Source organism: Eleginops maclovinus, chromosome 5 (assembly GCF_036324505.1).
Source record: "Eleginops maclovinus isolate JMC-PN-2008 ecotype Puerto Natales chromosome 5, JC_Emac_rtc_rv5, whole genome shotgun sequence".
In the NCBI taxonomy this organism is placed as follows: domain Eukaryota; kingdom Metazoa; phylum Chordata; class Actinopteri; order Perciformes; family Eleginopidae; genus Eleginops; species Eleginops maclovinus.
Genome location: NC_086353.1, coordinates 22,638,806 through 22,666,716, shown reverse-complemented (window position 1 = coordinate 22,666,716; position 27,911 = coordinate 22,638,806). Strand labels below are relative to the sequence as shown.

At 39.8% G+C, this 27,911-nt stretch overlaps 2 protein-coding genes across 2 annotated transcripts; one reads left to right on the top strand and one right to left on the bottom strand.

Annotated features, from left to right (window-relative positions):
* Window positions 1-247: 247 nt before the first annotated feature.
* LOC134865149 (germ cell-specific gene 1-like protein) lies at window positions 248-8,358 on the top strand. The gene is made up of 5 exons (XM_063884597.1): window positions 248-612; window positions 2,466-2,513; window positions 6,175-6,327; window positions 6,645-6,756; window positions 8,064-8,358. The coding sequence occupies exons 1-5, from the start codon at window positions 324-326 to the stop codon at window positions 8,356-8,358; spliced, it is 897 nt and encodes a 298-aa protein (XP_063740667.1). The 5' UTR covers window positions 248-323.
* Window positions 8,359-13,959: 5,601 nt separating this feature from the next.
* Window positions 13,960-27,792, bottom strand: tmc5 (transmembrane channel like 5). The gene is made up of 21 exons (XM_063884596.1): window positions 27,548-27,792; window positions 26,901-27,004; window positions 26,172-26,377; window positions 25,122-25,199; window positions 23,215-23,331; window positions 23,029-23,131; window positions 22,140-22,221; window positions 21,799-22,059; window positions 20,295-20,437; window positions 20,031-20,175; window positions 19,742-19,894; window positions 19,214-19,380; window positions 18,491-18,566; window positions 18,296-18,393; window positions 18,110-18,205; window positions 17,614-17,689; window positions 16,933-17,066; window positions 16,570-16,743; window positions 15,143-15,221; window positions 14,961-15,053; window positions 13,960-14,869 (listed from the first exon to the last, which is right to left on the bottom strand). Exons 2-21 carry the CDS (start codon window positions 26,972-26,974, stop codon window positions 14,366-14,368), a joined length of 2,859 nt encoding a protein of 952 aa, XP_063740666.1. The 5' UTR covers window positions 26,975-27,004; window positions 27,548-27,792; the 3' UTR covers window positions 13,960-14,365.
* Window positions 27,793-27,911: the final 119 nt, after the last annotated feature.

Here is a 27,911-nt window from a genome sequence, read left to right as displayed (position 1 = left end):
TCTACATCATTAGAAAATCCCACTTGATGCAATGCAGCGTCAAATCCTTTAACAACGTGGATTCCTATGGGCTGGGCGCACGCGGGCCTCTCAAAGGAAAACAAGTCATTGAGTGTGACACTTTGACACAGCTGATTCAGTGTGTGCATGCCTTCGCTCTCCTCAGCATCCATGGAGGTGTTTGCTCACTAAGTGCCAAATGGGACCTGCACTTCTTCACCAGGTTTGTTTGGAAACAATTAGCCGTGGCTCGTGGACCTACTCCACCTAGCACCCATGAACTTTTCGGTCCTCCGCGCGCCGTCTCACCCCTCTCACGGACAATGAAGACGACTCGCAGGTGCAGGGGCCTCCTGTCGGTCAGCTTGAACTTCTTCGCCCTTTTCTTCTCCATAACTGCGTTTATAACGACGTACTGGTGCGTGGGGACCCAGAGGGTCCCCAAACCAAAGTGCAGCAAACTGCGCACTCACCAGTGCATAGACTACGGAGTGAACGAGACGGACCCGAACAAGGTGGTGTATAGCTGGGAGACCGGGGACGACCGCTTCCTCTTCAGACAGTTCCATACCGGCATCTGGTACTCATGCGAGGAGAACATCCACGATGAAAGTAAGAGCAGAAGGTGTGTGTGTGTGTGTGTGTGTGTGTGTGTGTGTGTGTGTGTGTGTGTGTGTGTGTGTGTGTGTGTGTGTGTGTGTGTGTGTGTGTGTGTGTGTGTATGTGTGTGTGTTTAGACGTAGGTCCATAAGTGCTATAATGTAAAGTGCTGAGGCGTTTAAAGGTCTGATAATGCAGGGATAATTGTGTGTACTTCACGGGTCTGGAAAAGGCTCATTTTTATGAGGAAGTGGAGAATTAATGGATAAACCATTGTCCTTTTTGTTTGAAATCCTTTAATATCCTTCTAAAGGTTAGATTAATCTAAAACTACATATTTCAACTATGCACCCCACCCTCACATTTCACTGGCTCCTTTTCCCTATGTTTAAAAAAAAACATTTTTACAAAGTAGATTATCTTTGTCATCATCAGATTATTTTCTAAACCTACTTTGCATTTCCATACACACACCAAAATAAGCAAATGTTCACCTTTTTGTAATTTGTGATTTTAACTCTCTTCTATTTATATCATACTCTAATTGCATGTATCTGGTATAGACTGCTAATCTGTTTATTTGGTATGAAATACCAAGCTCTGAAAGCTCAGAGAGGCCCAGAGGAGTTTCAGGATGAAGTTTCTTTTTTTAAAGGATAAAGGGATGATTATCACACTTCAGATACTCAGATCTGGGATTTAGGTGGAACACTTGATCGTGGAGGCATGTGATTGCGTAGCAGCTTAATCCAAAGGGAAGAAAAAATAGCGAATGATGTGTTCACAAGCCTTATTTCTAGTGTAAAAGGAATATGGTGACGGTGTTGTGAAGTCATTTAAGGAAGTGCTCAAGGACGGGTCACCGAAGGTAACAAGAAGGGCGAAAGTTCATCAAAGATGAGATGAGGACAGATTACTTCCTGTTCACTGCAATTTGCGTAAAATATCTCCAAGCATTTCATCTTCAACTCAATAAAAACACCTCTCAGCAGTGATAATGTGACAACAATTCATATTCTGATGATATACAACACTAGAAAATAAAGCACCCATTGAGCAGAATTCCTAGCACGTGTCTATCTCATCAAGTGGCTGTACGATGAAGGGGAAGGGGGGGGGGGCCGCCAGCTTGAATTAATAAGGATTATGTAACAGCAGCCTTGATGAGTTTTCCCTTAAAACAGCTGTTGCCACCATCTTTCTACCTGATTAAGGTTTTCCACTTACAACAAATCCTGTGACCCTGCTCGAAACATGTCAGAACGAAAACTTCCCATCTGCAGAAATGGGTCATTTTTTCCTATTTGTTCATTTGACAAAGTCTTTCATTATATCTCACAGTGTTTCATTTTTAAAATGCATGAATTTAACTACATTGTCTCATTTTATTACAATCCGAATAGTAGTCAATGCTATTTTGTCATTGTAATTGAATGCAAAATAGGCCTATAATTCGACAGGATGGATCCAGATGTTGAGTAAATGTTGCCAAAACACCAGCTGGTGACATTGAATCCAGTGCCTGAAAACAGCTGCATTTCTGACATATGCCTCTTATTCAACATTCTGTTCATTTATTGAACTCATGAACTCTGACTTTGCTGTAGCTGTGCTTTCATCAGGCGTTTCATGCTTTGTCTAAGCTGATCCAGAGAAACACCTGGACAGAAATTGGGCACACAGATTAGGACTCGGACTGAGGCCTGTATCAGTTCAGTACTAAGAGCATTTATTTGGTTTAATCCCAAACACGTCCTCTTTGAACTTCCAGAAACAGGTTGATCAGTCATTTCTAAACTGCCACATGGTGATCTCTGCTATCGTGCTGTGTGAAGTCATGACACTATATATTTGTTCTGCTTCAGGTGAGATGTGCAGAAGCTTCATCGACTTGGCCCCTGCATCAGAGAAAGGTGAGTCCACTGCTCATCATCATGAAGTCCAACCAAGATCAGAAGTTCTCCAACAATTCCACGATAGAGTTTAGTGTTGTCAAGATGTTGAAACGCAGCTTGAAAGGTTTATGGTATTCTCAAAGCATCCTCACTGACCATTCACAGACATGGCTATGGGCAAAGAAGAAAATTGGCTAGAAACATATCAATTTCATCCCAAAAATATGTCTCATGTCGTATGGAAGCCCACAACAGACTTTATTATAATGATCATGTCAAATTCAAAATGCATCTGCACTATAGCCTAATTTTCTAAATGTGTAAGTTATTTAAGTAAACACTTTTAACGTTCAGGTTTTGAAAATTAAAAGTCAAATTCCAATTGCATTTTTAAACAGTTATAAAGTATTTAGATATTTTTTTACTTAAATAGGCTATTGCTTGTATGGAAAATTAGGTTACATGAATGGTGATGTAATTCAAATTTGAATCAGTACTTTATTATTAATGTCCAACGTATAGTGTAATACACATTTCAAAATGATACCTTTACATTTTCATACCGATGAAATCCTTTAAGGGCTTTTATATGTTTGTGAGAAATAGCTTTAAAGATAAATATAGTTGACGACAGTACACTCCCTGAAGACAAACTGGAACTCTAGAACACTGGAAGTAACATGTTTATTTGTTAATTACTATGATCAATTTGTAAAGGTGTTTCATCAAACATTAATAACAATTGATTTTCATTATGATGAGGATTTTCTTTGTCATCTGAGAAAATGTCACTTCCTGGTCGTATTTGAAGTGATTGAATCAGAAGAGAGACAAGAGGCAGACTGCTATGGAGAAGCAATCACACTTAGGTTGATTCATTGACTGATGAAGATTTAGAGTGGACTGCAGAGCTCTGACATCATTTCAAGTTTAAATGTGTAAACCGCAGAGGTGTTTACTTAGTCAAAAATCATCCAGTAATCAAAACATATCAATATCTCTTTCATGACTGATTCTAAAATAATAATTCACAGTTCAATGGATTAGGGTTGACCAGAACGACACAGCCGCCAAGAAAATGTTAAGTTTACATGTCTCCAAATGTTTAGTAAAGATCTTCACTATCTCTTGTCTCTTCCTGATCTGTTCATGAATGTAGAGCTAGCTGAACCCAACATTCTGTCCCATGCAGTTTGAACCAGATATTTAGAGGTGAAAGAGTAACTTTTTCCGGGACAAGGTTGTTGTTTGGTGTTTTTTTCAAGCATTTGCATTGTGAATGAAGGCATCAACCAATGCGGTGTGCGTAATGAGCCAAGTTGAAGTACTGTAGTACTGCTTTCAAGCTTGACAGAGGTCAAATCAACTCCTACTTTTCTTACTTTTCAAAATAAAAGCCCCACACATAAACATTGTCTAACTGTTCACCACAGGATAGCATTTAGGGAAAAAATAACTCAATCAAACTGAAGAATGAGGTGGAGTGACTAAATTCTTTAAAATTATTCGTATACAGGTAAAAATAATAGAAATAAAGAAGAATGGAATGAAGACAGAAAAAATAATCTAAAAAGAAAAAGCAGGACAAAACTCGATCAAGCAGAGCAAACACCCTCCTTATGGTCAGGACGTTGCCCTCCAAAGCATCAGACACCGCCGCTCAACTTAAATACATTTAAAGGTACTGCTGAGGAGGGTGAGCAAACCCCCTCCTGAGGGTCTGAGGCAGTGGCAGCTGGTGAAAAAAAATCTTGGTGGGGCTAGTGTGCCAACAGATTTCCCTGCCTAATCTAGCATAAGCATTCAAATGAACAGTCGGAAAATGACTACAGTTCCACAATAATAATTTAATTTCACAGTTTCCAGCTTCACAGAAAAAGTAACAATTTACAGCTATATTAGACTTTATGCTATCAAATACTATACAATACAATCAAGGGATAAATTAACAACAAGGGTATGATTTCAGCTGAATCTATACAAATCAACAGTGAGTGAGTGAATGAGTGAGTGTGGGTTGAGAAGAGAGAATGAAACAGAACTTTCCTATTAAAATGTAACATATACAAAGAATTTAGAACCAAGTTATTTTCAAAAAATTTTACATAAACAGATTATTTTAATACCCTCTCTCAAGGAAAAATGCATTTACTTGGAGAAAACAGCATCAGTGCCATACAGTTGTCATTGCATGTCACAGCCTGAGAGAAACAACAAAGCATTCTCCACAACTATATTACAATTACATACTATAATATTATTACATATTGCCCATTGAATGTAAAATAAACATAAAAGACACTCTCTGTGCCTGTTCCTCTCTGTGTGTCTGTTCCTGTGTGTGTCTGTTCCTCTCTGTGTCTGTTCCTCTCTGTTCCTCTGTGTGTCTGTTCCTCTCTGTCTGTTCCTGTTGCTATGCTAATCTTTCCGAACACAGCTAGCTTTACGCAGTTTTCCATGTGAACTTTGGATCGATCGTGCTTCTTGATCCGTTCAGGTGTTTTAAGTCAGTTAGTCCAGTCTTTGTCCAAGTCGAATCACATTTGTCACTTCTGAAGAGGATACAGGGGAAACAGAAAAGTGCATTGGCTGCTCCACAACCTGCCAGCCACGTCTTACGGTTGAACCAGCTCCGACAAAAACTCCGTTTGTAAGATTTATCTTTCAGCTTGATTTGCTGGGAAATGCTGATTTCAGGCTTGTCGGGTCCCAGCTCCTTAACGAGAAGTTTTTCCTCCGTCGTCCGTCTCGCAAAAGGGTATATTATTAACGATTTCACCGAATTTGGTGGAAGCTGCTCTTGAACTCCAGTTGTCACCGCCATCGCCATCATCTCTCTTCGTCGTCGTGCGTATTTTTTCCCCACGTAGCGTAGGACAGAATCTGGGAGTCGCACTACGAAAAAAAACTATCGCTGGCTCCTTATGTAGCTACAGCAATCCTAAACCTTCACGCATTTTATGTAGCAGTTGGGGCTAAATTTCCAGCGCCCCACCGGCGTTAAATTTGGCGACGTTGATAGGCCAATTATTCATAATTTCCCCCTAGCAACCATACCCGGATTGGCTGTTTAGCTGCCGGTCAGGGGCACTTTGCCGATCGCCCCATGAGAGAATGATACACTGTCTGTCAGTGGAAATTCACTGTTTAATGAGTGTTAGTTGGTGGAAATGTTGTTTAAATGATTTAAATTGCATGTAGGCACACACACTATTAAGTAAAACTGACATTGATTTAAAAAAAAATATGCAAAAAATATTTTTTCCCCTCAACAGCTGGTGGGGCAGAGCCCCAGTGCCCCCTATGGGCCAGCCGCCTCTGGTCTGAGGGTTGCCCACAACCAGCTCAGCCTCCATTGAACAAGGTTTGGGTGTGGTAGGACTACTGGCCTCCCTGTCACTGCACCCCACGACCCACACTTTGGCCTTACCCCTTTAAACTCTGTAAGGCCCTGATACTATTTGCATGTCCACCCCTCGATTGATTCTTGAGAAAATCAAAAGAAAGACATACATTCAGATAAAGAGTTCTTCCATTTCCACTAGATGAAGTGTGGTTCCATCACATGAAAGACTTTGGACTAATTGTTACTCACTGTAAATAAACCAAACAATATATAACATAATGATATCAATATTTGATGTTATCGTAATCCAGTGTGTGTGTCTTCCTCTCGCAGGCATGCTGTGGCTGTCGCTGGTTTCTGAGATGCTGTACATTGTCCTGCTGGTGGTTGGCTTCAGCCTCATGTGTTTAGACCTGGTCCACTCCAGCAACGTCATCGATGGACTCAAGCTCAACGCCTTCGCTGCCGTCTTCACTGTGCTCTCAGGTAGTGGCATTTTTATTTCTTATTAACCAAAGAGGCTTCAGTACTTTTTTGTATTGCCTGTTGGAACTACGGTTAAGTGTTTGAGATTCTCTTTTCCTTGATAAAAGATAAGCATTGGGTAGCAAGTAGGGCAGGAATGAAAGGATTTAAGGCTATCAATTGACTTTACATTATCTTGTTTACATATTTGCGTATTTCTGTGTACATGAGAACGTTTTACTCAGCTTGTTGAAACCAACCGTCCTATATCTGAAGAATTATTTTGTATACTTGTATTTGTATTTCTAGCTAACCACATATTGTCTGTATTGTTTCAGGTCTTCTGGGCATGGTGGCTCATGTGATGTACACACAGGTGTTCCAGGTCACTGTCAGCCTTGGCCCACCCGACTGGAGACCCTACAACTGGGACTATGGCTGGTCCTTCTGGTATGACTCCGCAGTCAAACTTACACCATCTTCATCCTCAATATCACATAAAGCGCTGTTTTATAAATAAAGTTGATTCCACTCATCCGTTAAGAGGTCAGGAGTGGAGTGCCCCAGCTGGGCATAAGACTGGGCCTAACTCTACATCCGACATAGAACCGAAGGTGAAGACCAAACTAAAGCCATGACTAGTGCACCACTTAGACTTAAGCCCTGTATGCGTTGCGCCTGGGTGTACCGTTTACGCCTAGTTAGTAGCAGGCGTAAAACGGATAGACAGACTAGTATCCATAGTAACGGAAAACAAGCAAGAAGGAAAGTTATGATGGCAGTGCGTCTTGTTTACCGGTTTTACAAGGAAAGGGCATTAAGACGACAAAGAGTCGTCCGTGATCGAACAAACCCACTGGACATCTATTCGGACAGTGATCTGATAGAGAGGTTTCGTTTTGGCAGACAGCCCTTTTTGAACTAATGGAGGAGCTCTCCCCTTAACTACAGCATGGATCACACAGAAATGCAGCGCTCTCCCAAACCTCGCAGGTGCTGATTACACTCAGATTTTATGTCTTGAAAGTTTACAGCTTGCTTTGAATTGAGAATTTCGAGTATTACATTATGTAGACTGTTCTGCTGTTTTGCATGTATTGACGTGGACGCGCATCTTAAGAATAGGCGCAGCTACGACCGTGACGAGTTAGGCTTGATGCTCTCAGTGTAAATTTTGAATCACTACGTCGGACGTAGCTAAGCCCGACATTAGAGTTAAGACCTACTTTTTTTATGCCCACCTGGTGCACTCCACTCCAGATGAGGGATTCCTTTCTGCATGTAGCAGCCCCAAATAGTTTGTTATAGCTCTGATGTCACCTCTCCTTAGCATCACTGTTTCTAATGAAAGAAATCCCAAAGCTCTCATGTTATGGTAGGATTAGGCTTTGATGTCCAAAGCCCCAGTGCTAGCCTGATTGGAATTTCATAAGGAGATGATATTTCACAATATGCACAGTATGCAGAAAAATCATTTTCAGGGGCTAAACAATTCTTGACCTTTTGTTGGCATTAACCAATGCGTGCAAGAACATGAGGCAATGATTTGATTGTCTGATCTCTCATGTGGCCCAGCATGCTTGAAGCGAATGAAAAAGACTTCAACGTGCTTAACACTAATCTCTGTAAACAAACAATATTGAGGGTAAAAACTGTCCAAATGTAATTTTGAATTGTGTCTCTACATGGGTGTTCCCCTTTTTGTTAATCATATCCAACAGTAGGGTCAACACAAATGTATTTATTCTTGTTCTCAGCATGGCCTGGGCGTCCTTTACCTGCTGCATGGGCGCATCAGTCACCACCCTCAACTCCTACACGAAGACAGTCATCGAGTTCAGGCACAAGCGCAAGACCTTTGAGCAAAGCATCCGCGAAGAGAATGCGCGGGAAGCTTTTGGATATTACCGCGAACGCTCCGTGCACTCTATCTCAAAATCCGTGGAGGTTTATCCCAACCAGTCGCTAAAAAGTAGCAGGAAAACTCCCATACCTGCTGACTCTCTGGACCTGAGTGACGGTGCGGGATCTTTGGGGGAGGAGCAGTGCTGAGCGGGACAGGAAAGATCAGTGGTGGCGGTGTGACAACTTGATGGATGGAAGAATTGTTGTCCAACACTTTGGAGGCGTTCAGGCTGTGTCATTGGATCCACTTGATTATTTCTAACACTGCCTTAATTGTAGGTGTGTTGTTGACATTGGTAGAACCAATTGGTGAGAACCAGTTTTTTTTTTCTACCACCGCTGGCTCTCGGCTGCGAAAAATTGGTTCAACTAGGGTACCAACTATTTCCCTGGACATTACCAACAGAATAAAGCGATAAACATCGGAAGCTTTACGTCGGAGTCTGGGGCAACAGCAGTCCGCTGTTGGAAAACTCGTGCTTGCTAGTGAACTCAGTATAAGAACAAAATGAGCTCACCACAGACATCCGCCATTGTTGTTTTTATTATTTTCTGCTGGTGTTGCTTGGAAAAGCAGCAAAGTAAGCGAGGATCTCATGACGAGGGGCGAATCAGTGGAAACGCAAAAAGGTTCTTTGGAGTGTCAAACCAACTCCGAAACAATACTAGCCCTGGCACGGAACTGTTTGGTGGAAAAGGGCTAAGGGGAGTTTCTAACCAGCTAAAACGGACATGAGCTAATCACATTAAAGATGGTGTTTCCTCTTTCCTGTAAAATGAAAATGTGAAGTATACTTGTATAGAGTGAGGGCTTCTCAGATTTTAATAGCCTTATTCAACATGTTTCAGTCAATCAACAAATCAAAGCAAACACATGGATACGGTTGGTCACTGGTTAAAGGTGCAGTGTGTTATGGTCGGCCACTGGCTCTAAACAAATATGGGGCAGCATTATTCCCCTCCCTCCTTCCTTGTACTACTACCTACTTACTAAACAGCAACCTACGTTACTGAAAAGTAAAGCCAACACAGAAGTGCCAAAAAACTGCAGTTACTCTGATGGCCACTGGAGGCTGGCTCCAACAACAAGTCGATCCCCTGCCCCAATATCAAAATGCACAAATTTACAGCAAAAATAAACATACTACAGCCTTGCACCAAACTGTTTTGTTCTCAGTAGGTCCTTTCCCTTTTCATAATAAGGGATTTTTAAAGTTTTACAGCATTAAAAAAAAAAGAAGTATTTTATTGGTTTTCCCTTTCCTGTTGTGTGGTATAGTTTTTGTGCATGTAAATGGTCTGCAAAGGCTAAAATCCCAAAGTTCTTTCCACAGGGAGTTTCTCTTCATATCACTGAAAGTGCTTCCATCCTTTATACAGTATATGAGAATAACTAACTAGCCATTCACCAACTAAGTTTACAGAAAATACGACCAAACTGATGTAACTCTAACGTCAAAATGTCACCTATAATCATCACACATGTTGTTTCTGCCTATATATTACGTTATAGCTAGCGTAGCTCAGGTTAAGCAAGACCATAGTGGCAACAAAACAGCCACATATCAACACAATTGGAAATGTTCTTGGTACGTTTGGTTTTTAACATGATTGACAAGCACTCAGGTCAGCTTTACTTCCTGGTCTGCTCCTCTTCGAAATAAGGGCAGTCACTATAGCCTCTTGAAGAACATGTATAGACAGGCCTGGGCTAGTCAGTTAGCATGCTACTTCAGGTAGATTTCTTGGCAACACAATGCATAGATGTCACGCCTTTCGTCGTTCTGTTTCTTTGTTTTTGTATGTTTTCAAATAAATTCTGCTCATACGTCACACAGTGCACCTTTAACCAGTTCTATTTCATTTTGAATTAAAGCAGAAGAGACTTACTGCAAAGGATGTGCCTACATATACAAATTGTAAATATGTTGTAAAAAATAAGTGTGCAGTATTTTTGTACACAGAATGACTTGAACAGTTGTGTGTATTTGTTTTCTATTCGATGTTTACAATGAATAACTATATTTTCTCACAAACTACAGAGGAGATTTTTAATACAGTCCTTTGTAGCACTTACATTTTAATGGGCACATCCCTACTGTATCACACATTTCTATAGCAGTATGTCTTTTTTATTTGATATTTCTGTTTTGACTGGAGGAAAATAATTAGTTAATGCTGTGGAAATGTCTCTTTTATAGAGCTTTTTAGCCAAATATGCTGGATAATAAAGCCCCCTCCACGCAATATACAGGTTTAGTCATTGATATGGGCGTACTTTTAGTCAGAATTAGAGTAGATGTAGTTAGTACGTTTTTATATTTCAACAAACATGTTAATGGTAAAATAAATGATGATTTACTGGCCAAAAATACAATTTTATTTTATATATATATATATATATATACATATTATATTTTTTTTAATTTCAAGTTTTCTTCAATCCAATCCAAATTTAATTATACAGCACATTTAAAAACAACAGAGTTGACCAAAGTGCTGTTCATCAATACATTAATAAAAAGAAGCATAAATAAAAAACATACATAAAGCACGGACTGAAAACTAAAAGAATACATGATGTAAAACCAGTACAAAACACAAGAAAATAAAAACCCCAATTTCAAAGCAACACTTCTTCTGGGACTGGGAATCAGAGAGGCTGCTGACAGCAGCTCCATGTCCTCTGACTCCTGCTGCTCTTGAAGGCTGTCTCAGTTCAGATCCAAAGCTCAGGCTGGAGGGACGTGGACCTCTCAGCTGTTCCACTTCTTGCTGAAGAGCTGCGTTTTTCTTTCTCTCGAACCGGATCCTTCCAGAGAGATCTTCCTCGTCGGTGATGTAAGCTAATCTGACCTGCTTGAATTCATGGTGGAGCTCCTTCTTCATGATCCTTTTGATGTTGTTGTGAACCTCAGTTGCAATCTCTAAGGTGTTCTTGCTCTCAGGGTCACAGGTCCTCTTCAGGCTCTCAAATTCATCCCGTATATCCTTCTCTTTGGTGATGAACCCTCCCTTCAGGGTCGTTTGACAGGCCAGCTGCTGTTGAGCCTCCTTCAGTTGCCTGAGGGTTTCCTGTTCTTGGTGTAGGAACCTTTCTGCGAGGCTTTTCTGATGAGCCAGCTCACGTTTAGTCTCCTCCAGTTCTCTGCTGAGCTCCATCCCGCAGAGCAAAGCTGTAGACCCAGAGAGCATACACCCGAAAGATTGTCACCACACTGAAGAGAAGGGTAGAGATCTCCAGAAGACTGAGTGTTAGGGAATATTTTGTGTAAGCTTGTACATTTTTAGCTCATTTGCATCTCTTCTCTCGGTCCTCCTTCGACCTGGCTCTACGGCCTTGAAGGTGCTGTTATCTTCATTAAGGAGGGGCAGCCTGGGCTTCCGAAGCCTTGTTGTTCCCACAGTGGGTACAAGCTCACGCTGACCTAAGATTGGCTTTATTGTTTAGGGACAGCTAGCACCAGTTTATCTGGCCCACTATGCTCCGGGAAACACCTTATTTGTGACCTAGATGACAGTTTAAGTTAAACGTATTGTCTGAGCTTGTTTAGTCTGATGTTTGAAGAATGTTGATTATCCATTTGGAACTAGTTAAAACCTCTTCCTATTGTCAAGATCTTCAGGATTGGTTTGGCAACGGCTGTGGCAACTCGTGTCTACAGTAAATGTCTTGTCAATTCTCCGGCCGTAACTCTGAATAAATCCAACAGTGTTTTGCCATCAAGTTCCTGCGCTCCAGCGTCTCTCTGAGTTTCGTCTCCATTGCTTCAGAAGTTTCCACCACACTGAGGGCCTCCGCTTTCAGCAGGAGAGAACAACTCTCCTGGAGGAAGTGAAGAAATCCAAAGCCTTTTGTCTGGCTCAACTGGAACACCACGACAAGATTAGTGTGGTTGCTCGGAAGAACGCTGAACAGGAGATGCATATTAATCATCTCCTCTGGCAGAACGATAAAACCTCTCTTCCGAACAAAAGCCCAAAAACTTTTGACGAGATGGTAAGACAGAAGCAGAGGTGGTACAGAAAGCTCTTAAGATGCTCCAGCTCCAGAATTGAAGGCTGAAGAACACAAACGAAGAAGCTTTAAGAAAAAGAAATGCTAAGAAATGACGTCATGTTGGTTGGTTGTTGTTGAAAATGTTCAATATAATTCATGACACTTTTAATTTGCACTCTCAATTCTGTTGTCTCTACTGTGGTTATACGTTGGTCCAAATAAAAGGTTTTCTCTGGAGTTGTACCAGAAGAAAACATTAAAAAACACCTGAGGATCTTTTACAGGGACTTTTGCCAGTTAACAACATATTGCTGCAGTGAAGGATAATGTACAGGGTGTTCTTTTTTCAATAATGACCGCCTCGTTGCACATTATCCCACTTATTGCATGGCCACATACTAAATAAACAAATGACTTGACTCCCGATATTGATATTAATATTATTATTATTTTTTTGTGACCACATTTTTATTAAGCAATTGCACATCAATACAAAAATACAATACAGTATTGAGTGGGAATGAAAAGTGTAAGGTTGGCCATTTGTCACAAAAATATGCATCCAAATTTCAATAAAATAGCACAACTTCGTGAAAAATAATGACCCCCCACCCAACCCACCCAAACCAATCTAACCAAAACAAAACTAACACAGCACAGTAAACATGTAGTAAGGAAAGAAAAGGGTAAAATTAAAATGAAAAAGAAAAAGAAACCCCATGCAAAGGGATGCATCCAAAACACAATGGAAATTATATAGACACACAGACACACAGACATACACATACACACACACACACACACACACACACACACACACACACACACACACACACACACACTCTCTCATCAAACTTCAGGGGAAAGAAGGATTCATAAAATGAATGTCACAACGGGTGATGATAGTTAAGGTTATAAGGTATAAGCCTTTCAAAGGTTCAGCTGCTGTCTGCCAAATGGACAGAGTTTTTTCAGAGCTCCATGAATACGGGCAGCTGACAATTCCAAATATACCACATCTAAAAAGGTAAGAATCCACTGTCTACTGTTAAGTATCTGTGAGGGTTTCCATCGCGTAACAATCATCATTTTGGCGTCCGTGAGCCCAGCTAGGATGATGCGCTTATTTAGTCTAGAAGTATGAAGTCCTGAAAAATCATTCAGAATCAGAACAGGGACAGTCGCTGGTACCGACACAACCACTAGATCTGACAGTGTCGAAGCATCGTCATACCAGAACTGTGCTACTGGTGGACAATCCCACATAATATGTAATATTAATATTATATTATATATATTACAATTATTACATTGACTTAATTAACTTAAAAATCATCGTATTGCTTCTGCTAAGAAAAACACAAGTTGTTCCACGGTATGTCTGTCTGGGATTTTGTTGTGATCATGTCTTTGCAGCAGTCTATGCAGTTGACATGAATAGTAATTTTGTATATGCAGGAATTGATTATACTGCAATGTTTACTTATTACGAATATTGCTTGAAGCAAAATTAATCAAAATGTTATTATCTTTTTAAGCCGGCAGCAGGTACAGACAATTTAGAGTCTCCAGATTACGCATAATATTCATAATGACCTGTGGCAATTTATGCAGAATTCCTACAGAGGGCAGTGTTGTTTTATATAAAAAACTACATTACATTTTACTGTATATGGTTGTGACTATTTTTGCATGCTTACTGGCTTATTTTGGCATAAATTGTTTGCTTTTGCTCACACATATGACACTTTTATTTTTGACCTCCTTTAATTTGTATCTGGTCTCAATCCATATAATACAATATTGACAACTTGCGTGTATGATACATAACTCTCATCACAAAATGGCACAAGATCAAGCCTATACATGTTATAGTGCTTATTTATATTACAAAGTGTATATACTGTCTTAAAAACACACTATTAAGATATATTTGTACAAAAAAAATGCTTTGAGAGGTAGGCCTGTACTCTGTTCTAGCCCTGCTACTGTACCTATAGTTGTGCTGTTAAAATGTGCATAGAGAAATCACGCTATTCATAGACATACAACCAAGGCTATTCATCTATGGGTGACAACACAAATCAAACGTGAGTTTTCAGTCATCTCTTCAATTCTGTCCCACTTATCCATGGTAAAATAAAGGCCCATTCTTCAGTAGCCGTCATCATACTCATTCTGGGCTTGCTGCCGGGCCAACATGGCCTGAATGAGTGCGCTGGAGCCTGCGGGTGTTTGGTTTTTTGGGGGTGCCGGGACCCACTGAGGCATGTCCTCTTCCTCTGCCCTCTGCCTGGCTTGCATGACTTGCATCATAACACTAGATACAGAAGAATTCAGGTCCCTTGCATCATCAGTTCCTTCCACTACCGCTCTTTGTCTGGCTTGCATCGCCTGTGTGACAGAGCTGGATGTGTTTATGGGGCTTTCGTAATAAGCTGGGATGTATTGTTCCTCCCTTTCTTGATCCTCGGCCCTCTGCCGGGCCTTCATGGCCTGAATAAGAGCATTGGAGGTGGAAATGTCAGAGGGAACGGGAACTCCGCCAGTGCTGAGTCTCTCCTCCTCAAGCTGCTGGCGAGCGAGTAACGCCTGAACCATGGCGTTTGAAGTAGACTGACCGCCTGAGGAATGGTCATCTGGCCTCCGTTTGGAGTGCTGAACGACGTGTAAAAATATGCAGAGAAATGAATAGCAAATCCCATGCTGAAAGGTGAGAATTTGGCATCAAATAATCCTTACAACACACCTTTTTTTGATTCTTCGGTATGGATCTTTTATCAGGATGAGATTTCTGGAGATTTTGGAGTCTCTCTAACAAGAAGGACTTGTCTTTCCCTTCCTGATGTGATACAGAGAAAAGAGTTAAGGGATGAATATAGTACAGCCAAGCAATAAATGAAGGAAAAATACAAAAAAGTAAACACTCACATTAACAATCTGTTGTCTCAGTACTCGAATGAGGAGCTTGCGGCCCTGAGTGACTTGCCAGAAGATGTACATCATAACTCTGAAAACATGATAATATGACATGACATTATGCAAACACTGTTCCAGTCTGGAAGAGTCCATGTTTAAATAGTCAAATAAATAAGCCGCAGAACTGTGACTGGTATGATGCAGATGCTAAATTTAGCAACATTGTTACCCTGGTTATCAGAAACAACCCTCTGTCATGATTATATTGTTTTGCTGAGTTTTATTTTGAAATGTATATTCCTCCTTGTGTCTTGTCTGGTGTCACTTCATTAGTTTGCCCTCCTGAGTGTGATTGTCTCATTGTGATCACCTGTTGTCCATGTTTTTCTCCTCCCCTCCCAAGCTGTGTCTTGTCTTGTGATTAGTCCCTGTGTATTTAGTCTTGTCGTCCCTTGTGTTCCTTGTCGGTTCGTCGTCGTCTTTCCTGTGAATCAGTTCCCTGTGCCATGTTCTGGATATCCCTTGTCTACCCTCCCTTGTCTACGAATGTGTTTCTGTTTTTTTTTAATAGTTTTTTGTTTTTTTTACTTTTCCTTTGTTCTTGTACTTTGCCTGGGTCCTTAGTCTTGTATTTTTGTAACAGCTTGTTATTATAATAAAACTCGCTTTAAAAAAAACAACATTAATCCATCCTCCTTAAATTGCACTTGGGTCATAGTTTCCCACCCAATGTTTGCAGGTCATGTCCATAAGTTACTTACTACGATTTTTGAAATAATTTGAAGATTGACTTTTTTTTCCTAACCAAAACAAAACATTAAGCACATGGATTTGGTTTACGTCCTATTGATACATATAACGTTACAGCCAAATTTGAGTGAGCATGGTAATAATTATAACTACTAAACAGCCACAATTCAGCTACTAAAAGGACCTAGATGTAAAATTATTCACAATTGTTTTTAAGGAGGCCCTATTATGCTTTTTGGGGGTTTCCCTGTTCTGTGGAGACTGTTAAATAGGTTTTTGTGCATGTAAATGGACTTTTTTACTACTGTTTTACTACAGTAACATAACGTCATCACTGTGTAACACTGTGCTTCTGTTGGCTAGCGCGCCAACACAATGTACGTGATAGGCTAAGGGGCGGGGCATCTTTAAGTGGTTGATCAATAACAACAGAGCCGGCCAGCTAACCAATCAGAGCAGACTGGGATCTGGTTTCAGAAAGAGAGTGAAAAGAGGTGCTGCATAACAGGCAGTACGAGAAAAATAAAGACCATTTTGAACATTAAAGCATGGAGACATGTCACAGTAGAGGCACAATACAGATATTAACCTCAAAATGAGCAGAATAGAACACCTTTTAAGGACATATTTACCACAATTCCTGTTACACACACCACATACGCAACATGGCACCTGCACAATCCACTTACAAGATGATGAGGGAGATAAGAAAGTAGAAGATTTCACTCCTTATGACATTTTGGTAGATCCAAACCACCCATTGAGAATGACTGATCTCCTCCAGATCCTCCATCCAAACTCCGATCACACTGAAGGTGCTGTTAAGTCCCCGGAAAGGACCACACTGCTCTGAGGGGGTCAGACTACAGAGCATGACAAGGTAGACAAAACAAATCAATACTTTCAGGGGGGTTTGTGTACCTTTCAAAAATACCACGTGTTAGGACTATGTTGTTGTTTTGTTATAATTTCGTTGTTGTACAATGATGTTCTTTGACTCCAGGCTGTGGATGTGATATCATATTTTATAATAGTAAAAATAGTCCTTGTACCTCCAGGCGGTGTACGCAACTATAGAGAGGGCTCCCACGAAGAAAGGAAAGAATAGGAGGGCGATGAAGATGGTTTGCATCTGAGCGGCTCTGCCTGACCGTCGCGGAGGCTGGCAGTTCTGGGTCAGGCTGACCTGGAGAAGTGGTAACAAAACCCTCAGATACATGAACAAAGACATGACACACAAAAACACCTTTTCACTCATTATTATTGCACTACCCTAATGATGTTTTTAAAGTTTACAAAACCAGCCTACACATCATATCTGTTTCACTCAGTAATAGAGAACCTCATCAGAGCTTTGAATAGCATTGCTTCAAAGGTCATTCAGCATGTTCATGAAACATTCAAGAAGACCAGATCCAACCTGAGTCAAATTACCAATCGTTCTGAATTAAATTACTCTGGCATTGTTGATCTTGCCTGGAGCAGTGCAACCAAATTGTTTACCTCATATCCCAAACCCTAAGTCCTTTCCAAAACACAAAGTAAAGCACGCTGTCAGTGTGATGAAAGGATTTTAATCATTTATTGAACCAGCTGCACAAATAGCATAACGTGAGCGCTAAACTTTATAAAGAGCAGCTAAGGCAGCGGTGGCATTGTAACTCCCTGTGGCTGTTTGTCATCATGACAGTTAATTTAAAAATCACAAAGGCTATTAATGAAGTGTCACATACCTTCTTTAAGTAAAACAAAATGAAAAATTTGAGGATCTGGATGGCAGGCAGCAGAGGAGAAAAGTAGATACCAATCCTATGGAGAAAGATAGCATCGTTAGCTAACTATTCATAGTAAATGAGAGAAAATGCAAATCTTGGTTTTTAAGTAATTTAGTTGTTAGAGCCTGTCGTAAGCAGAAATTTTGACTTTTTGAGTCACGAATTAGACTTCAACATTGACTCGACAAACATCAAGACTTTCACCTTGACTTGGATTTCCACACCAATGCCTTTTGAATTCATTTGGAACTTTTGACTCTAGCATGGGCTACTATTATTTTTCTTTTAGCAGATAAATACAAATGTTAAATGCATTCACGAACATTTTATATTTTATATAGTATAATTCTGTTAATAAAGTGGCTATAACAATTGGGGTAGTACACAGTGTGACTTGAAGACTTGACTTTAAAGGGAAAACTATGATCTGGAGTATTGAATATATGGTTCTTACCAGGCCAGAGTCTGTGCATAGATCAGTTCAATGACATTTCTGGCTACGTCAAACTCTGGAACCCCCAGACGTGGAAATAATCTTGTCCCAATCACACTGTTGAGGAGAAATTACATGATTGACGTGAGGTTAACCAAACCCATTTATTTGATTGTGAAGAATACAAACAAACCAAAAGGAACTCACTTGCTAAGAAACTCTCCAAAGAAGGATCCAAACATTAGAAAAAGGAAATCAATAATGACCAGTCGGTACAAAGACTGTCCTACCATGGACTCCCAACACTGTAGAGAAAACATTAGGTTCATGAATGACATTGCTATGTCTTTAGCAATGGCTACTGATATAACACATTTTTGGGTTAAACCATGTCAAACATACCGCAAACTTTATAGCCACCACATTCATCCAGTTATAACACAAGACAGCCAGAATGGACATCTTGAGTAATACATTTCTGTAAGGGGGAAAAGAGAAAAACATATTTTTTCAAGATTGATGCTTAAACATTTTGGGAGTTATGCTAATGTACTATCTTGCCGAGAATTAGATGAAAAGATTGATACAACTGTCCCATGCATATGGTAATTGGAAGCTGGGGTCAGGGGCCAGTAAACTTAGAATAAGGACTCAAAAAAGGGGGAAACATTCTGTCTGGCTCTCTCTAAAAGTTAGAGCTTCATATCTAGATAGCTGAACCTTAACAATACATATAATAAAAGTATTCAAATGATTATGGTTTTGTGGGTTGATGAGGAAATAGCCTTGGATGTTGCTAACTGTAGCAACTTAACGTGTTGTTTTAACACTTTGGTTTTTGTAAAAAAGATACAGTATGTGTTAATAAGAAAGCTTTATAGAAGCTGCTCAGTGATTTTGTTATCTTTAGAATAAAACCCAAGCTTGTTGTTATTCCCCTTTTAAGTTCTTTATGCTAAGCTAAGCTAATTAGCTGCTGGCTCCATCTTTGCATTGAATGGACAAATATGTCAAGAGTGGTATCATTCTTCACATCTAATTCTGGGCAAGAAAGCAAACATTTTCTACTACTGCTTAACTTCTCGATCTTATGCACTTTAAATGCCTTTGTCTCTGCTGTCTAACCTGACTACCAGTGCGTAGATCTGGTTGCGGTGGTTGGAGTACTGCTCAAACTTGTTGAAGAGGGAGTAGAAGAGCGGGACGACCAGGTTAATCAGAGACACCACGATGGGGACCAGTAGAGTCTCTGCCTCCTGCAGCAGAGACCAGTTGGCAGCATCTGTTGCCCGCTAAAGATAACAGATGGAGGTCAGCTCAAGATAGTGCTAGTCGTACAACACTGTGCAAAGAAATGAATCAAACCCTGCGCTGCCTGTAAATGACTCGACACATTACTGTCAGTAAGTTGCAATCTTCTGACGCATGCTGGTACTGATGAAGACCAAATGCTTTATTACCATGCCATAAAGTATGATGATACACAGTTTGTCAGAACATGCAGACAAAAGGATCAGTATGTTTCTGTTAATACTGGTTTAATGGAACAATAAGAAGTGTACAGACAAAGAAACCTTTATGTAGTCTAAACCAAACACCGAACTATTATTCAAATTTAACAATAAAACTTAGTTTCAGTTTAGTTTTGTGTACCTGCTGTTCGAATTGGCAGAGATAATAGATGCTAGCTCCAGAGCCGATAGCCAAACCACTGGAGAGCAACCAGGAACCCAGATAAATCCCAAAGTGCTTCAGACTTTCAGAGAGGGTTAGACGCTCCCTTTGGGCCTTCTCTGACATGGACTCCTGATGATAGGGCAAAATAAGGAACATGACAATGAAAAATGAGAAAGGCGCATGTTGTGTTTTAATGTAAATGAGTTAATCAACATAGCATTGAGAGCTGCTCCTTTTTGACGTATTTTAACAGAGTAATATTCACCTTGAGTTGCACTCGTAGATTGTTTTTGCGCTGTCTCACTGCCTTCTCATTGGTAATGTTAAAGTCCCAGCTGCACAGAAGCTGCCATGCACTGCTTGAAGTAGGGTCTGCTAGCACATAGTTTGTTTTGAATGAGCTGGCCATGCTGTGTGAGGAAAAAAGGTAACATATGTTTTGATATGAGTAGAAAGTTCATGTCATTGGAATTTAATGAAATGTAAAATGTTCTCTATATTATATCATTATTCAGACACTTGGACTGACCTGAAGATAAGTGCAATTCCACACATAACCATGTAGACTGCAATGGTGAAGAAATAAGCCAACTGCATGTTGTACTCCACCAGACCCCCCAGGGTTTGATTGCTGTAGCCCCCGTAGTACATGATGGTGTTGTTGAAGTAACCCTGGAGAAACCAAAACACATTTATAATTCATTGGGGAAAAAAACTATTTATTGAGCAACATAAAGGCCAGCAAATACACGTGTTTTTCTACAATGCTCACTTTAAGTTGTGTATTTTACCTACTTAGTTTTTATGTGTGTGTGTGTGAATTTCTTCTCAATTTACCAACATGTAGCATTAGATAATGATTATTTTTATATGTACATATAACATTTCACAAAATATGTTACATGAAAATAATTTTCTAAATAAGTAATCAACTAGGGAAGTTCATTGGAACCTGAATTAGTTATTTTTCATACCCTATAAACCTGTAGTGTCTAATAGTGCCATTTTACAATATATATATCGTTCAATACTTTGAGCCAGAAATCGTCCCTTAGTATCACTTACTTACACCAACATTTACATTCTCACTCTTATTAATATAACGAAGGATTTTAAGGTGGTTTGTTTTATTCAAAACCGGTAACAATTTATTCCTAAAAACATGCCACTTTTACTTTTTTTAATAACCATTGATACTATTTTCTGATTGATGGAGTAAGACAAAGAGATATCCAAAGTATCCTCTGTAACAACCTTTGACTCTAATATGTCAACATAATGAAACACTTATTTTGCATACTTTTGAACCTCCCTCTCATCTTTCAGGCATCGCAATTCATGCAAAGTAGCACATAATTAATAAGATACTTCCTTGTTTGCAAATATATACGTACATTTTAGAAAACGAGTAATAACATTTTTTTTTAAATAATAATAAGTTGCTGCTGGATCTGCAGTGTGAACCAGAACAACAAAGTTGCCGAAACCTGAAACAATGAGCTAAATGACGCTATAGGATTAATATAGGTTTGATTAAGCGGTGGGGTTATATAGTATTATTGTGGGGTCATAATTAGAAACAACTAAGTAAAGTTACACTATGTAATTTCATGTGAACATACCATTTTTTTATCGGAGCATTTGGATTACTAAAAAAATGACTGAAACATTTTAGGGACTATTTTAGTCCAGCAGTGGCTCAGTCAGTAGGGGCTGGAAATCGTAGGGTTGCCGGTTCAAGTCCCTGAACAGACTTGGAAAAATATGGAAAGTGGACTGCTACTTGGAGAGGTCCCAGTTCACCTCCTAGGCCCTGCTGTGGTGCCCTTGAGCAAGGCACCGGACACCTCCAATCCCCCCTCCCCATTGCTCCCCGGGCGCTGCACAATAGCTGCCCACTGCTCCTAGTACTATGATGGGTTAAATGCAGAGGACAAATTTCACTGTGTGTGACTAATAAACAGGGTTTCCTCCGATTCTATCTAACCATTTTGGTAGTTGTGTCTTTAAAAGTATATGTTGCCTCCACTTACAGCTCCAGTCAGTATCTCCAATCCTCTGAAGTTCACATTCGGAGGTATGTCGGGCCAGGGGTCGTTAACAAGCTGCGGGATGGTAATAAAGCCAAAGTTCACCAGGAAGGAGAAAATGTTGAACATGAGAAGCCACTTGAGGAACACGAAGTAGGATAGAACGCTAGTACCAAACGTGCCACCGATCTCTTTCATGATGCCCTGCCACAACTCCAGGGTCTGCCTGGCCGACCTTATGCCATATCCGAACCTGCGGAAAGACTGTGCAGCATACACACATAGTTCATGAATCAGATCGTTAAGTTGTTTGAGTAAGGCGTTGCAGCATGTTGTTTACTTACCAGTGACATGTTCTCAGAGCAGTCTGCAAAGCATGTGAACTGGCGAGATTTCTTGGCGGACTTGAATGCCAGCACTTGGCTCCTGTGGAAGAAATGTAGAATATAGTTAGAAATAGGAATCATCTGTATTACATTTTATTAAAACCTTTATCAAAATAACAAAAAGGAAGCATTATTTAGGGCTTGGTACCTTAGCGATGCAGGTTAATCATCAGTTAGATAACAACATTTAAAGTCCATAAGTTTAGTGTGTTGTTTTATGTGTAATAATCTGATCGATCTATCATAGGACTCTTCTGTAGCATGAACATTTTATACTTTTTTAAAGGATATTCTTACGTTATTTGTGTTGTTTTCAACATAATCAATCCATAATCTGAGAAAGAAATGAATTTTCATACTTTATCATAAATGTTCTTGATTATTGATAAGCGTATTATCATGTATTACATATTCAAGATTCAAAGGTTTTAATGTCATATGCACATAATTTACAGTGTAGAAATTGCAATGAAAATGTTAAGTCCCGAGCTTCTCCAACAATGCAACATAGTCATATAAGACATAAAACAATAATTTTGTTAGGATAACCACATTAGTGCCTTAACAATCTATATTTCCTGATGAGTAAGAAGGTATGCCAGAATGACATAAGGTAGTGTGCCGAAAAAACCTTTGGACTTTCTGTCATTTGAATAGTTTATTGTGTAATGTACCCAAGAGAGCAGTATGTATTTGTGTCACTTTTCCTCCAGTGATCAATATTGCAACACAGTACCTTGGCTTTGCTTTCCTTATGGCTCCCAGCAGGGTGTAAAGGTTGTGCTTTGTGCCTAGAATGACGCTAACAAGGAAGCTAATTAACATCTTCTCAATGAAGAAAACCCACCTTATTTGTTTCTTCTCATCAAAGCTCATTGAAAGATCCCGAATCGCCCGAATTCTGTCTCGTGTTGATAGGGCAACAAGCTCTTTTACCAGGTTCTGTTCCTCTGTCACACACAGGATGACATAGAAGTTAGCTACAGTTGAATGTAGATTAGATGTCACAGTCTTCACACTCAACAGCTCTTACCATTCTCCATCTCGTCCCTTATGGCGTCTTCTGTTAAGGCTACCTGGTTAGGATCACCGTTAGGAAACAGGCTCATCCTTCTCATCGATATTCCCCTCCATCTCATCGTCATGTTACCTGGAAGAACAAACATAATCTGCATCATCAACCAATCATTCTAAAGGAAAATTCCTTTTTGTGATTTCTTTGTATATTTTGCCTACATCTGTATGCAAAATAATTTTAGCATTTTCTTCTTCAAAAAGTTTGGGTTAAAATGACCATATTTTTTAGCATTTATTATATTTTTTTGAGAATTATTTTCATTATTCGACAAATCATTATGAACTTTTAAAATAAATAAACATTACTCTTTAAATTGCAATAATTACGTTGAATTGAATAATTGATCATTATAAGCCTATTGATGCTACTAAATATGAAGCTTCTTCGGCATTGACATTCCTAAAGAAGCCCCTGCCAAATGCTTCAGTGTAAAAAGGTGATGGGATCGATCATAATTAGAACACAGGCATAAACACATTTTTTTGGTTAAGGAACATGTCATAAATGGCATACGAACTCAAGAGAATACTTATTAGTGAATGATAGCAATTGTGTTTTTTTGTTCAGCAGTGATTGCCAGAAGGTTTTCCAATAAACTTCATATATACAGGCAAACTCCGGGGCAGATGGGAAAAACAGTCAGTATGACAGCCATTTTTAAAACCTGCAGCTGCTCAAACATGCACACATTTACTCTCCCAGCTTGACAGAGATTTACTTTGTTTGGAATCGCCAAAGTACAGCTGATAGCAGTGTGAGCTTTTCTGGGTGCTATGATACTACTGACTTTATCTTTACTCCTGATTAAACCTGTCATAATGTTGGCACTGCAGACCAACTACTGTGCCAACTGTGTATTCCAAAAGACGGTGGTTATTCACAGATAAAAATGTAGCGTTAAGTCTTCTACAAACTAAGAGTCTACAGCCATGCTAGCAGCTCTGTGAGTCACACTTACACATCAATGCGTTGAGCTAAACGTTGCTAACATACTCTCAGTTCCAAAGCTAACATGATTATGTTTAGCAGGAAAAGGTTCACCAACCTTCTATGGTGTAGTATTCTACAATTTACAGTACTGATCTGATGGTGCTGGTACATAGAAAGTGAAGTTATCACATTCTGATCCATATCGGATTGTTATAACCTTATTTCAAGGCAATGTTTTTAATTGGTGTTATGATATTTCAGTTCGGACTATAATAGACAACTGACTGACAGATATTGGCATCTATTAGATCCCATTGTGCCAGTAAAATGAAATAAAGCTCTTCACTGTGATAAAAAAAGTCCTTAAAATGTTATCGTATCGCAAAATAAGTTCAACATGATTTCAAGACACTATGACATTAAATCGAGAGAAGGTTTCTTGTTAGAATGAGTCACACATTTGTTTTTTATCACTTCGGCAGAAATAAACTTCCTTAAGCTGAAGAGTAGTTCCAAAGTTACAGATTTAGGTACAGTATAGCATGATTGACATAGTGCAGTCACACATACCCAAATGTCCACTTACTGTATTTCTTTTAGACAGACATTTCCAAAACCTTAATATTGTGTCCTTCAGATTAAGACAACCTTTACCCCACTACCCTTTTCCCTCGGTTTCATTTTCTTTGCCAACTTCCTTGTCACTGTTCTGTTGGGCAAAGCTGTCATTAATAATTATCCAGCACTTAGCTAACTTGATTGATAATAAAAGTTAACAGGTCAACATGAATGTGACATTTATCAAAAAGGATTATCTTGTAAAGCGCTTTACCATTTTTACTGTGTGTGTTTAGCAATAGTGTGGCAACAGAGTGCAAAAAAATGGTGAAAAGAAACTTTTATCTACGGAGTTAATTTAGTTTAACCATTACCTGATGTTGTGGAAGGAAGGCGGACAGAAGGTGATCGATCATACTGAGGTTCAGGGGGGATTTGGAAGGTACTATGATCTGTATTATAGAGAGCAGGTACAGATGAAGTTTCAACAAAAGTGTCGCTGAGCAACACAAAGAGGCACATAGAAACATAATGACAAAGGACATTTCTTAGTTGCCATCAACAACAAACAAATGTATGAACATCAACATATATAGACACACACTTCATGATGGGATAGGCAGACTTTTCTTTAAGTCATGAGGCAAAAAATTCCATAGAAAGCTTTCAGTGTATTGTAATTCTAATGATATTGCAGTATTCTGCATCCATTCCTACCATTGTCGAGTGCAGATATTTACTGTACAGTAAACTGATTTTCATCATAATGGGGTTATAAAACAGCAATTCAATAAGAACTACCTTTCTGTTCTGCTGAAAATGTGTGGGGCTGCAGAGCCTTTTCAAATGACATTCTGTGTTTTCAGGCTTTAGCTACAATGTCAGCGAAGCGTTTCAGAGTTGGACTGGAAATGCTGCTAATAATTAAGCCTTCTGCTAATAGTAGCCGTGATGTGTTGTGAGCTAGATGTGAAATGCAGCCACAAAATGCTGAGTGCTAGCCGCAGCTGTGAGTCTTTGCTACGGTTAGCAATAGGCTAAACATTGAACAACATTTTCTTTCTATCTCCTAGCGCTACAGATGTTGTGAGACTCTCTTTTGGATAAGTCTGTCCATTGCAAAAAGAATTTGCGCCATTGGACCATGCTATCAACATCTAAAGAGCCGCACACATGCAACTGCATGGACGGTGGTGGCAAAGTGGTTAGGGGCTTGGCCTGGGAACTGGAAGGTCACCAGTTCAAGTTCCCGAAAGACCAAGTGCTACCGTGGTGTCCCTGAGCAAGGCACCGTTCCCTACACTGCTCCCCGGGTGCCGTACATATGGCAGCCCACTGCTCCTAACACTAGGATGGGTCAAATGCAGAATTCTCAAATGTTTAATATTTTTCCATAGTCCGATAGATGTAGCTTGGTCACTCACTGATGTCATGCTGCCATGAAGGACTCCTAGGGCGTGTTGAGATGAGGCCCATGGGGATGCTTTCCCTCCCCCTCCAGCTCTCCTCCTGCCCCCATGGCATCCTCCTTAAAGCATCATCACTGCTGATCTGACCAGTGGAGTAATGTCCATCTGCACCCTCACTCCTGGCGTAGGGGTTAGTGTGTTGGTGGGTTTTTCTGGAAGACCTAGATACCACACGGAACAAAAATGTTTGACGTTAAAGATAAACCGTTGATGTTGCAATGTTTGTGTTTATTCCACTTAAGAGTACTGAGGTTGTCAGTTCAAGAAGGAACTGGAATTTCAAGTGATGATGATAATCGGTGATTAAGTGTCATAGATATGCTTAATGAGCCGATGTTTTTTATGGAGGTGTGGAGATATGATATCCTACAAGGAAGTGCAGGATCAGGTTTCTGACCGACGCACTAATGTATTTATCTCTTCAAGTTTGCCGTAATGTTTAACAGAAGAGTGTTAGAAATCTAAAAGTTTTAGTTAAATAAAACACCTGGATAGAAACCATATGCTGCTTGATCCTTGAAGACATCCTGTTCATTCTTTTATAGTACATGACATGCCGTTTGAGTACAAACAGCACCAACTGAAATACACTAGCTGGTATGTAAAACACATTTTTCAGAATAAATAGTTCACTGATGCACATTTGTAGGCCAACACACTTTATGTTGTCATATTGCAACCAACCTTCTATCAACTTCCAGAGTCTCGCTGTCATGGTAGGCAGGGTTGAAGAATCCTCCGTTGCTGTAACTTGTCATGAGATCCTTCAAATTTATCCTTTCGCTCTTCTGTGGGGACAACAGCGATACTTCAGATCACCCTGAAGCAGTCGCTCTATTGATATGTTGATGTTTGTTCAGTCCTGTCCCTACTGCACTTTAAAAACTTGATCTTAAGATGAATATGATAGTGCGTGAAGCTAACATGAGAAAGACAAGAGTATAGTCCTTCATCGAGTGTCGTATTGAAGCTTCCTATGCCAGCTTCAGAGTAAACAAGTAGGATTCTGTGCACAGCTACATTGTCAGTGGGGGAAGAATGTGTAATGTAATCCCTTGGTCCCATCCTCATTGATTCATCATTAATTCAAAGAATGGGTTTGGTTTCCACCACATGAAGTATATGGTTATAGAGTCACTGAAGGATGGCAGAATAGCAAAATCTGAATAACATTGAACGGAAAACTGCAGTGTGATACATCAACCATGGAAAACGCTCATCTAGCGGGACTACAAATACTGTATGAGTTGAAGTAGTTTATCATAGATTTCACTCTGATGTCCAGATAATAAAACACCTTGATAAACTTCTGTTTCTCACACCCTGCTCACCTGGTAAATGTGTGTTGATGTTTGAAAAAAGTTGCAGAAATAAAAAAATTGTAGTCCTTTCTGCAGTCCGTGCAGACCAAGCGTGAGGAGTGAATGTGAATCAGCTTGAGCACCACCGTGAGTGGTTTAAAACCAAGGACTGTCTGGATACCAGGAAGTGATTGCTGAGCTCGTAAAGGTAAAAGTCCACTGCTTCTGAGTGGGTTAAGTAATTCCCATGTGGACACTTTGTGATGTGACAAAAATAATGAATCCCCCAAGGTTGAAATTTAATTGCCATCCTTACTAGGAAATGCAGTGTGTGTCCAAGAGTCCATGTTGTATCTGCTGCAGTTTCCCCTGTGGTTTTATAAAGATAGTGAAG